Source organism: Chrysemys picta, chromosome 13 (assembly GCF_011386835.1).
Source record: "Chrysemys picta bellii isolate R12L10 chromosome 13, ASM1138683v2, whole genome shotgun sequence".
Lineage (NCBI taxonomy): Eukaryota > Metazoa > Chordata > Testudines > Emydidae > Chrysemys > Chrysemys picta.
The window spans coordinates 23,274,915-23,289,621 of record NC_088803.1 but is presented as its reverse complement, the minus strand read 5'-3'; the positions used below and the strand labels follow the sequence as shown (position 1 = coordinate 23,289,621).

At 49.7% G+C, this 14,707-nt stretch overlaps 1 protein-coding gene across 2 annotated transcripts in view; it reads left to right on the top strand.

Moving 5' to 3' along the window:
* The window catches only part of LOC101948544 (fer-1-like protein 4), a 138,246-nt gene that overhangs the window by 106,037 nt on the left and 17,502 nt on the right, over nt 1–14,707 (top strand). For both annotated transcript variants that reach the window (XM_024111627.3, XM_042854944.2), the window contains 8 exons: nt 6,478–6,609; nt 7,602–7,650; nt 8,307–8,413; nt 8,738–8,869; nt 10,853–10,963; nt 11,549–11,676; nt 12,870–13,040; nt 14,186–14,340. In XM_024111627.3, the coding sequence (XP_023967395.2) occupies nt 6,478–6,609; nt 7,602–7,650; nt 8,307–8,413; nt 8,738–8,869; nt 10,853–10,963; nt 11,549–11,676; nt 12,870–13,040; nt 14,186–14,340 (985 nt within the window). The remainder of the gene's footprint in view (nt 1–6,477; nt 6,610–7,601; nt 7,651–8,306; nt 8,414–8,737; nt 8,870–10,852; nt 10,964–11,548; nt 11,677–12,869; nt 13,041–14,185; nt 14,341–14,707) is intronic.

The following is a 14,707-nucleotide window of genomic DNA, read 5'->3' as shown; positions in this document are numbered from 1 at the left end:
CAGGGGCTTGCAATCTGAACTCAGTCAGATCCCAATCAGAATTGTACAGCTCTGGCCCATATCTAGTTAAGACATAAATAACTTTTCACAAGCTTATCAGTATGTTAAAACAATGCCATTGGAAGGTTTTAATTATAATAAAACAAAAGCTGTTGGAAAACCTAGAAATTCAATCATAGAATCATAGAATATCAGAGTTGGAAGGGACCTCAAGAGGTCATCTAGTCCAACCCCCTGCTCAAAGCAGGACCAATTCCCAGCTAAATCATCCCAGCCAGGGCTTTGTCAAGCCGGGCCTTAAAAACCTCCAAGGAAGGAGACTCCACCACCTCCCTAGGTAATGCATTCCAGTGTTTCACCACCCTCCTAGTGAAATAGTTTTTCCTGATATCCAACCTGGACCTCCCCCACTGCAACTTGAGACCATTGCTCCTTGTTCTGTCATCTGCCACCACTGAGAACAGCCGAGCTCCATCCTCTTTGGAACCCCCCTTCAGGTAGTTGAAGGCTGCTATCAAATCCCCCCTCATTCTTCTCTTCTGGAGACTAAACAATCCCAGTTCCCTCAGCCTCTCCTCATAAGTCATGTGCTCCAGACCCCTAATCATTTTTGTTGCCCTCCGCTGGACTCTTTCCAATTTTTCCACATCCTTCTTGTAGTGTGGGGCCCAAAACTGGACACAGTATTCCAGATGAGGCCTCACCAATGTCGAATAAAGGGGAACGATCATGTTCCTCGATCTGCTGGCAATGCCCCTACTTATACAGCCCAAAATGCCGTTAGCCTTCTTGGCAACAAGAGCACACTGTTGACTCATATCCAGCTTCTCGTCCACTGTGACCCCTAGGTCCTTTTCTGCAGAACTGCTACCTAGCCATTCGGTCCCTAGTCTGTAGCAGTGCATGGTATTCTTCCGTCCTAAGTGCAGGACTCTGCACTTGTCCTTGTTGAACCTCATCAGGTTTTTTTCGGCCCAATCCTCTAATTTGTCTAGGTCCCTCTGTATCCGATCCCTACCCTCTAGTGTATCTACCACGCCTCCTAGTTTAGTGTCATCTGCAAACTTGCTGAGAGTGCAGTCCACACCATCCTCCAGATCATTAATAAAGATATTAAACAAAACCGGCCCCAGAACCGACCCTTGGGGCACTCCGCTTGATACCGGCTGCCAACTAGACATGGAGCCATTGATCACTACCCGTTGAGCCCGACGATCTAGCCAGCTTTCTATCCACCTTACAGTCCATTCATCCAGCCCATACTTCTTTAACTTGGCGGCAAGAATACTGTGGGAGACCGTATCAAAAGCTTTGCTAAAGTCAAGGAATAACACATCCACTGCTTTCCCCTCATCCACAGAGCCAGTTATCTCATCATAGAAGGCAGTTAGGTTAGTCAGGCACGACTTCCCCTTCGTGAATCCATGCTGACTGTTCCTGATCACTTTCCTCTCCTCTAAATGTTTCATAATTGATTCCTTGAGGACCTGCTCTATGATTTTTCCAGGGACTGAGGTGAGGCTGACTGGCCTGTAGTTCCCCGGATCCTCCTTCTTCCCTTTTTTAAAGATGGGCACTACATTAGCCTTTTTCCAGTCATCTGGAACCTCCCCCGATCGCCAGGAGTTTTCAAAAATAATGGCTAATGGCTCTGCAATCTCACCCGCCAACTCCTTTAGCACCCTCGGATGCAGCGCATCCGGCCCCATGGACTTGTGCACGTCCAGTTTCTCTAAATAGTCCCGAACCACTTCTTTCTCCACAGAGGGTTGGTCACCTTCTCCCCATGCTGTACTGCCCAGTGCAGCAATCTGGGAGCTGACCTTGTGCGTGAAGACAGAGGCAAAAAAATCATTGAGTACATTAGCTTTTTCCACATCCTCGGTCACTAGGTTGCCTCCCTCATTCAGTAAGGGGCCCACACTTTCCTTGATTTTCTTCTTGTTGCTAACATACCTGAAGAAACCCTTCTTGTTACTCTTAACATCTCTTGCTAACTGCAACTCCAAGTGTGATTTGGCCTTCCTGATTTCACTCCTGCACGCCTGAGCAATATTTTTATACTCCTCCCTGGTCATTTGTCCAATCTTCCACTTCTTGTAAGAATGGAATCTCAATGCTAAGATTCAGGTTGAAAAAGCAATCCATTGAAGTCAGGAAATTCATAGTTGGCTTCCACAAACAGCTTTTGCTCTGACCCATGTGAATAGCCACCTTCTGCCTATCCACCAGCAGTCTCCCTGCCCCATCTCTTACAGCCATGTGGCACCGTGACCTCTGTCACATTCCAATACAAACTGGAATGACGTCAGGATTGGAGTTACATTGTTATTTATAGAGCACCAAAAGTAAACAAGGTGCTTTAGAGACAAGGGATTTTGGCCCTGCTTTGTACTGAAAATGTCATCAACTACCATACTGTAGAAATCCCCTTCATACATGGCCATAGGACCCCAAACACAGACCCCCCCTTTATTTCAACAAAAACTGCACTGACATGTATCCTCCATTCTGCCACATCCACCCTTCAAGATGCATCTTGGGCTTGGCTCAGCTGGGAGAACGCATCTTGTTAGAACACACCTTGACTAACACAATGTGTCAGACTGTGTAGATTAGACTTGTGTGTCAAATTGTGTTAGCTGATTGTGGGTTACCAGTTAGTTAACCTTTGTTCTAACTAGATGGCTTTTCCCACTTTAGACAAGCCCCCTGACTGGCCCTTCCAAATATTTGTAACTCTCTGATGTGACTCAGTTGCTGCCCCCTAGTGAACAAGAGCACAGGGTCAGAGTTAAGGGTGTTTGGACAACTTTGCCATTGCATTTCCTGATTTTCACACTCTTGTTTCAGCATCCCCGTAAACAAACATTCCTTCCATTGTAGAATTTCTAACGTCGCCGAGACTTTTGATCATAGTATTTGGAATCACTTCTAGGGCATCTCACTTCCAATGGGCTGGAGCAGTCCAGACCAGTGGGGGGTTGTGTCACTGCCTGTCCTGGAACCCTAAATGCCTTAAAATGCTCGGCTGCTGTAGCTCCCTGTCTGGATGCTCCCAGCCAGCATACAAGCATGCTTTGAGTGTCTGTGTGACAAGTCATCCTGGACCAGCAGCTCTGACTCCAGCAGCCTGCTTGCTACACCACAGGCACACTCTGGCCACCACAAGCCTTGGTTACACCTGGCAAGGTGACCCCTACTCCCCCCGTCCTGAATTTTTTCCAAACCATGTGTTCTTCTTCGAGTGATGGTTCCTATTGTATTCCACTGTGGGTTCTGCATGCGCAGCATGCCTCCAGAGTCGGTGAATTTGAAAGTAGTGTCCGTGGTCCATGCATGCACCCTGGCTCGCCTCGTGCTTCCAACTGAGGTGATAAATGGTGGGGTGGTCTGACCGCCTCTTCAGTTCCTTCTCAGCACCGCATGGTTTGGGTTGGAACCTCCAATGTCCTCATCTCTGATGTCATTCTAAATAAACAGTTGTAAATCATTTTATTAATTCTTCTTCGAGTGATTACTCATGTTGATTCCAAGTAGGTGTGTGCGCGCCGCATGCACAGTCATTGGAAGGTTTTTCCCCTAGCGGTACCCATTGGGTCGACTATGGAGCCCCCTGGAGTGGCGCCTTCATGGAGGTGTATGTAGATCCCTGCCAACCTGCTGCCTCTTCAGTTTCTTCTTATCGCCAGTGATGGTCATTGGAGCAGCTTCTCTCTTGCGAACAGCAAGCAATCCCATAGTGGACTTTAATTCAATGTTACCTGTAAATAGTTAAAATCTTATAGTCAGTTAGTGTAAATAGTATAGTTAGTTTAGATAAGTTTCAGTTGGGAGTCCCCCACCTATCTTGTTTCTCCTCCCGGGGACTGGGGCATGTCTCAGTCTCAGGGTTTCAAGCCGTGCGGGTCCTGCCTGAAGCCTATGCCAAAGGGAGACCCACACGACTCCGGTCTGAAGTGCCTGGGAGAGTCACACCAACCAGACAAGTGCAAAAACTGCAAAGGCTTAAGACCAAGGGCCAAAAAAGAGAGGGACTTTAGGCTGAAACTGCTCCTTATGGAGTCAGCCCTTTGTCCCCAGCCAGCCCAGGTGGCATCCAACCCCACATCAGGACACCCAGCTCTGACTCTGCCGACACCTTTGACTCCAGCCTCGCGGGGAGGTCTGTCTAGTCCGGTTCTCGTGGATTTCCTGGTAATGGAGCAGGAGTGTTGGGAGGAGGACATAGATCTTCCTTCCACACCGGACTCCTTTGAGGCAGCTAGGGACCTCATAACGATGATGGCGCAGTCCCTGGCACTGGCGCCGCAGAGAGGTACTGTGCCCTCAAGAGGCAAGCCAACAATGATGCAGCAATGCTCACCCTCACCTTCAGTTGAGGGACTTGTAGCCTTTTATTTTAGGTGAATTTTGTAATGTGGTGTTACACCACCGTGGGCTCGACTCTGGTGGCTACAGTTTCAAGCTTAACAGAGTGAAAGCTACCTCTGCTACTTGCTTCAGATCTAGAGTCTCTAGGAACACATAAAGACCAAGGGTAATGGCCACACAGACATTCACACGTACAAGGTCTAGTCTGTTTGACAAGTTTTATTCAAGTTACAATTAAAGTTATGAATACTCAAGCATATAGGAATTCTGTACAGACCTATGCACAAGTTATACTCACATCCTTAACAATAATGTTAGGGACTGATGGGTCTCTCATGGATTGATCATCAATAGAGGGATGGTTCCTGCTGGAATTTTCCATAGGGAGCTCAATTTTCCTGCTCTGGACAGGAAATCGTTTTATAATGCGATTCTGTGTATACCTACATTCGGTGCATGTCCATAAAAGTGTCAGCCCTCTTTTTTCCTTATTGGTCTGATGTCCCCTAGAAACTTAAGGGACCTCGATTTCTACAGGTTTTGTAGGCTCTCTTTATTCTCATTAGCATTGATGCACAACCTATACCCTGTGGTTAAGGCACATGTTGGAGACAGATGCGACTACAGTATTTTTATGATTTAAAATTAATCTTCTGGCTAATTTTTCGCAATATTGCCACTTGGTACCTCTTTTCCCATAATTTTAGGGCATCGGGTTAGTCTTCGGTCACTTACTTACGTCAGCATTTCTTATCTCCAAGGCCTGAAATAGCTAAGCTAAAAGCTTGCAGGCCTCAGCCTACAGGCCTTGCATTTCAACCCTACTTACTTAGTTACCTAATACCTGATTATTCCCTCTATGCTGATCAATCTTATACTTCTATAATCCTACAACGTAACTCTATTTAGCATAGAATGATTATATATAACATAACATGTTAGTTAATCATAACCACACAATAAATGAACAATGAACTAAAATCATTGGCTATAGGCTGCTGTCGGAGCACTGGCTCTGCCTAGGGTTACCATACGTCCTCTTTTTCCCGGACATGTCCGGCTTTTCAGCAGTCAAACCCCCGTCCGGGGGGAATTGCCAAAAAGCCGAACATGTCCGGGAAAATGGCGGCTCTGCTCCTCCCCGACTCTTCGGCTCTGTTTAAGAGCCGGGCTGCCCGAGCGCTACCGGCTTCAGGCAGCCCCCGTGCCTCCAGACCCTGCGCCCCCAGCCGGGCACTGAGATATGGTAACCCTAGCTCTGCCTTCCTGATTCTGTGCCTCTGTCTCAATCAAGGAGCAGATTAGACCAGCCTGGAGGCTGCTCTAGCTTCCATCTGCTGACAACAGTCCAAAGCGGCCACCTGCCAGCTGGGAATAGCTAGAGTACAGTTGTGGGTCAGAGGTTCCTGGGGACTCCCTGATGCTAGACGTATCCCCAGCAAGGGAGTTAGGGCTGAATGCCATCCACACAGCACTAAGGACAGAGCAGGCCAGAGAGCTTGGCCCAAGGTGCTCTTTAGCTAGCTATCTCCTTGTGACTTGGGGTTTGTGTTTGTAAATGACGTGATCGGGAAGAGCATCACTTTCACTTAGCAGCCTTAACTGTCTGAAGGGAAGGTTTTGTTGATTGAATATTAATGTAAAAGAGTACACTGGGGAATGAATGGTACATCCATAAAGGGCCTGTCCTAGAAAGGTCTAATCCTCTGTCCCCCATGTGGAGATAGCCTTCATCCATGGTGAGCCTGCATAGCACCTGGAGGGCTCTCATGTAAGGCAGGTGTACCTGCCTTAATGGAATCTCTTCTGCATAACTCCTGCCTGTTTGCTATCCTCCTGCACTTGCTGAGAGAGCCAGGAGCTCTGGCATAGCTAATACCCTGGGTTGTCTTTCTTGTAGGAATAGTGCAGCTTTGGTAGAAATGCACAAAACCTGAGCCACAGGTAGCCATGTGTTGTGGTCTTTGTGATAGCTGAGCCCCTGGGGTGGTGCGGGACAAAGCCTCTCTAATATCAGGCACCAATACAGTCCACTATATATGACACACAGAAACCCATGCTTTGCCCTTTTCTGATTCTCAGCCCTTTGCTGTGTGTTCTTAGGCTCCTCTGAAGAAAATTCCTATCAATAAACTCATAAAGAAAGAGGATGAGTTTGAGGAGGAAAAGCCAGAGTTGGAAGAACTGGATTGGTGGTCTAAGTACTATGAGTCCTTAAAGGAAATGAGCAACCAGGTAATGGTCTGTCACTTCCTTTGTCCCTTATTGGCATGAAAGCCGCAAGATCAATGGGAATTAAATATCGCAGTACTTGGGTGGATCCGGCCCCTCAGCTCTGGCCCTGGTCTCAGCATTTCATTGCTGGTTTGCGTAGGCAGCTCCCTGCTCAGTATGCTGACTGCTGAGAATCCCCTACCCACTCTGTGGGCACCTAGCTCAGGGCTGAGAGTTTGGCTGGGTGGCAGGGTGCCCAGGGGTTGGTGCTGCAGTGCTGAGAGAATTTGGCCCAAAGTGCCTATGTCACTTCTGAAAATGGGATTTGGGCTCCAAAGTCATGTCAGCCTGTCTCATTGTTCACTGGGCAGCTTTGGCTAATGAGCTGAACCCAGTAGCATGTAACTACTGATCCCAGCTGGGCCCCCCCACAATAGTGTTAATCAATCTAGTAGTGCCAGCACAGGTGCCAACTCCGTGGGTGCTCTGGGGCTGGAGCACCATGGGGACAAATTAGTGGGTGCTCTGCACCGGCAGCCAAGCTCCCCTCCCCCTGCCCCATCTCCTCCTCCACCTCCTCCCCTGAGCGCACTGCGTCACTGCTCCTCCACCTACCTCCCAGCACTTCCTGACTGGTTGCCACCAAACAACTGTTTGGCCGCTCCGGGAGGGAATGGGGGGAGGGGGAATATGGCGTGCTCAGGGGAGGAGGTGGGGCCGGGGTGGGGATTTGGGGAAGGAGTCGGAATAGGGGCAGGGAAGGGGCGGAGTTGGGGCAGGGACTTTGGGGAAGTGGTTGGAATGGGGGCAGGGAAGGGGGGGCGGGACCTCAGGGAAGGGTGTAGTCGGGGCGGGGTTGGGGGCAGAATGGGGTCAAGCACCCACCGGCGGGAGCAGAAGTCGGCGCCTGTGTATGCCAGGTAATAATGTGATAAGGGGAGGGGCTACTCTGGCATGAAATGGGCTAGGAGCATTCGCCGGCTGAGCAACGTAGTAACGGGTGTATGTTTCAGTGCAATAGTGACGAGGAGGACGGGGACAACGACGACCCGAATGAGGCAGGTGAGTTCTTGGACCAGCCAGGCACATACAGGGTTTGCTGGCATTCTCAAATCCTGACCTGATGTCAGATGACACTGCACATGCTGGTGCTATATTTCAGCCAGCTGTTCAATTGGCAGCAGAGTGCAGACCCCAAGCTGATAGCACTGGGGGCTAGTGAGATTGCTGCTGGGCCGTTTCCCTGGCGCACACAGATTGTGCCCCTCAGTCTGATAAAATAGCGATTTCATCAACAGATCTCCGACTGCTTCAGAATCTGATTTTTGTTTTACTATACCCAAGCCCTGACACAGGCCCTCCCCTGCCCCTTTCCTACTCTTGTGCCAGACACACCATTTGTACAGTAGGCAAATAGTTCTGCTTTCTGTACCAAGTCCTCAGTGACTTTCTGTCGTCTCTGTTGCTGGCCTCTGTGCTCTGCAAATGCCCCATGTTCTTCCAGGAAGCTAAATAGTGGAAATGCTTTTCGAGGACAGTTCTTATAAGACATTGATTGTCATGTTGCCCAATGATATTTTATCATGTTTTCAAACGACTGTCTGAAAGCCAAAGCTATTGCTGAGATGATGTCATGGAGTGACATACAAATCAGAGAGAAAAAATACCTTGTTTGGAGAAGCCAGGACATTTCATGATTTCGTTAATGCCCTTTGTAGATGGAGGGAACTTAAATGTGGACTCTTTTGATGTGGAAGCAGAAAATGGAGTGATAGTTGAAGCCGAGCCAGTGAGGCCCAAAAGGAAACTCATAGCTACGCTGCAGGTAAGTCTCCGAGGGTGACTGATCTGCTCTGTCTCAGCTTATTCCCTCCTGCTCCTTCTTCTTCACTGTCCTGCCAGCTGTGACCGCACAGATCCTAAAGGGGCAAAGCTAATCAGAATGCTGACACTCAGCCCTACCATCTGTTCACATGCACTGATCCGGTTCGGTGCTGAGTGCCCTCATCTCCCTTGGACACTGTCCGAAATGCCATAGAACCAGGGCGGGAATGGGGGAAATCATCCTTAGATCGCATTGACTCTTTCCTTCCCTTTGGGGAGACTGAGCTGGAAGGAAAGAGCCAAAATAACTTGCAGTTTATTTCAGATCTACAACTCAGAGCTGGAAAACGAGTTTGATAATTTTGAAGACTGGCTGTATATCTTTCCGCTTCATCGGGGGAAGGCGAATGAGGATGAGGATGGAAATGAGGATGAGAACTTTGTGGGGAAGTATAAGGTACTGTGTCATTTGAGTGCCATTCATATTGTGCGTGAAATAAAAAATGACAGCAATGCATGAAAGAGGGGAAAGCAATTAGCAGCATGAGAACATTTTAGAACATTTTTATCTGTTTATTCTTCACTAAGAAAGAATTGGGACGCTAAATTCCTTCATTATAGCGTGTAGTCAGGAGGAATGCCTTGTAGTATAAAGGCTCCTGCATGAAATTCTCATGGCAGATCTGCATTGTAGAAGTTTCATGCCATTCCTTGGGTACCATGGAACCAAAACAAGCAGTAGCCACTAGGGCAGTGGTCCCCAAACTGTGGGGCGTGCCCCCCACAGAGGAATGTTCGGGGGGGCATGCGGCGGGGTCAGGGCCAGTCCCCACAGGGGGTGGGGAGGGAGTGCCACATAGTTCTGCTCTGCCCCCAGAGCAGCTCCGGTCCCAGCCACAGCTCCACTTTGTCCCCAGCCACAGCTGCAATCCACCCAGCCCAGCTCTGGCCCCAGCCCCAGCTCCACTCTGCCCCCTGCTCCATCCCCAGCCCCAGCTCCACTCTGCCCCCTGCTCCGCCCCCAGGCCAGCTCTGCCCTCATTCGCCTTCAGCCCAAGCTCCTCAGCTGAGCGAGCTGTGCAGTAGTGGAGTGGGGGCGCAGACAGATTCCGTTACTGATAAGGGGGTGCGGGCGACAGGAAGAGTTTGGGTACCACTGTGCTACTAGGGGATGCATGTGTCTTAACCACAGACAACAGTGGCTCTGCCCACCTCTCCAGTGTCTCAGAGCTCACAAAACCGCCTCTCCCTGACATTTGGGGCCTGCCAGCTTTAGTTTAAGGTCTGTTTGAGGTAGTGTTTAGCTGTATTTAGTGCTCTGTTACTGCTGAGTGTTTATTGTCTGTCACTGGTGACACTTAGCCTGGATGGTGCCGGCCTAAAGACGGCTTAAATAATGTGCATCTCTCAGTATCAAGGTAGTTGGAGGGGAGGGCATGGATCTGCTGTGTTGTGTTGTGTTGACACCCAGGGCTATGAATTAGCAGGTAATCCTCAGTGCTGGCCTGTGTGAACTGAGTTCTGTTACTCTCCTCCCTCTATCATTGACTCTATCTCCCCGTGTAAGTACTCTCACACCTATTATCAAACTGTCTGTACTGGCCTAGCTTGATTATCACTTCAAAAGTTTTTTTTCTCTTAATTAATTGGCCTCTCAGAGTTGGTAAGACAACTCCCACCTGTTTATGCTCTCTGTATGTGTGTATATATATCTCCTCAATATATGTTCCATTCTATATGCATCCGAAGAAGTGGGCTGTAGTCCACGAAAGCTTATGCTCTAATAAATTTGTTAGTCTCTAAGGTGCCACAAGTACTCCTGTTCTTCTCCTCCCTCTGATTGTTTGTTACACTTGTGTCACTAGTCTTTAGATGGGAAGCTCTCTGGGATAGGGACTCTGTACAGGTCTTGGCTGGCACCTCTGTGTGCTACCATGACACATAATTAGTTATAATTCGTACTATTACTTTGAAAGTCCTTCCTTCAGCGGAGGCCTTTTCCACTCACCCATGGTCTCCTGAAGTGTCCGCTCCCGAGACTGACTTCAGGGGAGTGGTTAGGAGAGGTAACTGTGAATAGCCTGGCTCCCTGCCCTCCTCTGCAGCCAGCCCCAGGTTGTCATGGGCTGGGGGTAAGTTCCCTGCAGACTAGCCTGTCTCTTAGGAAAGAAGATCAAGTCTGCTGAGCTGAGTGTGTGGGGGAGGCCCTGACCATCTCTTTGGGAACATAGCACATTGTGTAGCGCTATCTTGAGAAGCCAGGGACTGTGTGGTCTGGCACAGGGCACAGACAGACACGTAATCTGCCAGTTTCAATTTGTCACAATTAAGGCGGTGCTACGGATTGAATCCTGGGCATTGCAATTTGCTTGAAATATTTTCTCTAGCAGGGTATTGATCCCTACAATGTTGCTGTTCCTGTTCAATGTCTCCCCTGCAGGGTTCATTCTTCGTTTATCCTGCTGAGGAGGCAGGTACAGAGCACAAGATCTCACAGGGGGTTCCCAGAAACAGACCCATCAAGGTGCTTGTCCGAGTTTATATTGTTAAGGTAAGTGACTGCAGTGAGTCCTGGAGACCTTGTCCAGATCAGCAGCTAGAGAATCCCTGGCCAGCTCACAGCCTGTATTCATGGAGCCAGCAAAACTGGGACTGGAGAAGGCCTTGCTATTGGGTCCCAGCTAGTCGCTCCATTTCCAGCCAGCTGTTTGGGCCATAGCAGCATTGGACCCCAGAGGATCTTTTCTAGAGCTTTGTCCAGTTTAGAGTCTAATGTCTGAAGTCCCGGGGTTTCCACCGTCTTCCCTTGGGAAACTACCTGCCCACTCCCGTACCTCCAAGGGGCACTGAAACTGCCGATGGGGCATTCCCCATGATCTGCCTAGAGGTAGTACCTGAGAGATGACCTGGCAATTCTGTTCTCACGCTCTGGCTAAGGGCTTCCGTACTGATACATGACTAGCGAGTCCTTGAGAGATTCATCTGCTGCCTGTGACTGACAGGATCAGAGGTCTCAGTGCTCCGTCTCAGAAACTCCTCTGCTGCCCTGTGCCCTGCACTTGCTCTCACTTGGCCTGGGCGTCATGGCTGGGGCTGTGAATGGCAGCCCCAGCACCTCCTGTCTTGTGTATTTTAGGCAACGAACCTGGCTCCGGCAGACCCCAATGGCAAGGCAGATCCCTATGTGGTGGTAACACTTGGGCAAGAGAAGAAGGACACAAAGGACCGCTACATCCCTAAGCAGCTCAATCCTGTGTTTGGAGAGTAAGGAGCAGGCTTTACCTCGGGTCAGGTTTAATGGGAACAGCCTCTTCCCTGGTGCATCTTGAAAAGGGTGATGGCTGGGTCGTTGCACAGAGTCAACACTCTGGGCTCAATGTGACATCAGGGGTCCTTTCTCTGTCCACTGGAGACTCCGTTACATTAGCCAGTTGGTCCCACACATCAGCAGCTCTGAGAGGCTCTGCCCAGGGCTCCTGTAGGTGCACTTGTCTGACTGGCCTTCCACTCATCTGGGCAGAACATCTGGGGTGTTGACTACAGGAGCACCCCTAAATTCCATACCTGATGTACGGGCAAAGCAGCATAGGAGCCTCACCCCTCTAGAACCTACACTCAGGAGGCAACAGAGAGCAGGGAAACCCCTTCTTCCAGGGGGAAGAAAGGAGAGCCCCAGGCCTCTTCTCGAACAGCAAGAAATGGTGAGGAGAAAGGAGACCCCAGGACCCTGGCAGCCAAAACCAGGAGAGCATTACACATAGTGACAGTGCAGGAACATCTGTGTGTTTGTGACTCCAGTGGGGACACTCGCTGTGTTGCTGCTGCTGACTTAGGATCATGGGATTTGGAGCTTGGCCATGATTTATAGTGTCTGATCTCCAAGGGAATCCTTGGGGCAAACATTTAGAAATGGAGGACAGAGTTCCACACACCCAAATGTGCTCCTGGATGTGCCCCCAGGTTTGCACACACAGTCAGGGTGAATGTGGTGCAGATGGCTCACTGAATTGTACCCTGGGTGGAAAACTTAGCTTGTCCAAAGAGGGGGGAGGTAACGGGAGGCCATTGTAACCTGGCAGCCTATTATAACCCACTGTCATTGAAACACAGAGTAGAGTCACCGGAATGATGTACAATGAGCTATTTGAAGTAAAAGGACCTGCAGATCAGGGTTGCCCGGCTCCTGCTGAGGTTACAGAACCAGGTGTGTCCAGCCCTGTGCGTAGCAATGTGTTTGGAGCAGGGAACTAGACAGGAGAAGGTGCTGCCCCTTCTAGATATTTCCTTTCTGGCAGCTTGCTCAGGAGCTGGCGAGTTCCGTGGGGCAGGAAGACCGGAGCCTCACCAGCACTGCGCCCACAGACATGGGGTTCTGCCATCAGACCCGGGGCAGGGAGGGAAACATGCTTGATTTCCAGCATCTCTGCTGACCGAGCGTCTCTTTGCTTTGTATTCAGAGTTATGGAACTGAGCATATCCTTTCCGATGGAATCAGAACTCACTGTTTCAATATTTGACCACGATTTGGTTGGGTCTGATGACCTAATTGGGGAGACGAAGATTGACTTGGAGAACCGATTCTACAGCAAACACCGAGCTAACTGCGGAGTGGCCTCCCAGTATGACACGTACGTTCCAGACCACGGGGATGGCATATACGACTTTCTTTCATAAAATCATCCATGTTGAGGCTAGAAGGAACCCTGATGACCATTTAGCCTGACCTCCTGTATTACACTGGCCAGAGAGTTTCATCCAGTGTTTCCTGCATCCAGCCCGTCACTTCTGGATGAACTCGAGCACTCTAATTACGTAGTATGGAGCCCTGATGATGTTATGCTGGCAGGTGCTGATGGCTGCTGTCAATCATAGACTTGAGTCATGTCTACACTAGCACTTATGTCAGCAAAACTTTTGTTGCTCAAGAGTGTGAAAAAAAACTGCCCCGCAAGCAACATAAGTTTTGCTGGCAAAAGCACTTGTGTGCACAGCGCTGTGTCAGTGGGAGACACTCTCCGGCCAACTTAGCTACCGCCGTTCATTGAGCTGATTTTATTATGTCGACAGGAGAGCTCTCTCCCGTCAGCATAACGCGGCTACATGAGCGATCTGACAGTAGCACGGCTGTATTGGTACAGCTGTGCTGCTGTAAGCTTGTAAGTGTAGACATGGCTGAAGGTTAAAGCTTATGGGTGAGCTAAGCACCTTTTGTTCAATGTAAATGGAGGGAGCAATTAAATGCTCCCTTGTGTAGTGACAGCTGAAACAATATAAGCCACTACTCAAGGCACTGGCAGGATGGCAAGGCCTGAGAAGAAGTTATGTGAGCTGTGGGGTTTCCCTGGGGATTGACTGCAAATGCAGGGCCTGGGGCATGGGTGTGTGAGAGGCAGGAAGCCAGGAGGGAGTGAGAGAAGCTGTGGGGAGTGTGGCCCTGGGAGAGAGGGCAACAGGACTCTCTGGAGAGATTCTTGGTTCTTTGTCAAGTAGATGCAGCCGTGTATTTCACTTAGGTATTTGCGTGCCCAGCGCACTGAAGCCAGGGAATTTTTCTAGCAGTACGTGTGGGGGAGGGAAGGGGGGCATTTGTGCCTTGTGCTCATAGTCCCTTCTCTGGCTATATCAGGTGGCACCACCTTAATTCCGCTCAGTTCCTTCCTGCCTCGTGGAGTCTGCCAGAGGAGGCAGCTCTCACATCCCAGTATAAATATTATCTACCATGGCTACACCAGGAGAATTCTGTATGTCTGAACCTCCTCTCCCCTCCCCACAGAGATGGCTATAACATGTGGCGAGATGCTTTCAAGCCCACACAGATCTTGGAGAGTTTGTGCAAGAAGAGCTCTCTCCCCTCCGCAGAGTACAGGCGGGAGGAGGTCAAAGTGAACAACAAGATCTTCAAGGTCCCTCCTGAGGCTTTCCCTGAAGGTACCGTGTGTGTCTGGGGGGAGAGTTAACTCCAGGTGTTTTCAAGGGTGACCAGCTCTTGCCTTCTGTCAGCCCTTCAGCTGTGCGAGACTCATGTCTTGGGTACACGCTGAGCCCCCCTCTCCTCACTGACCGGACCAACCACTCAGCCACTGTTAGCACGTTCCGAGGAGCTCCAGTAGCATGTTCAGAGCTGCACAGACCACACAAGACAATGTGGCCCCTGAACCAAGGAGTTTACAGTTGAAGGGCTGATTGTGAACCCCTTACTCACTTTGGTGAGCAGTCACTGATGTGAGTTTACCCACAAAATATGAGTAACTGCTCACTAATGTGAGTGGGGTTCATAATGTGGCCTCTAATTAGA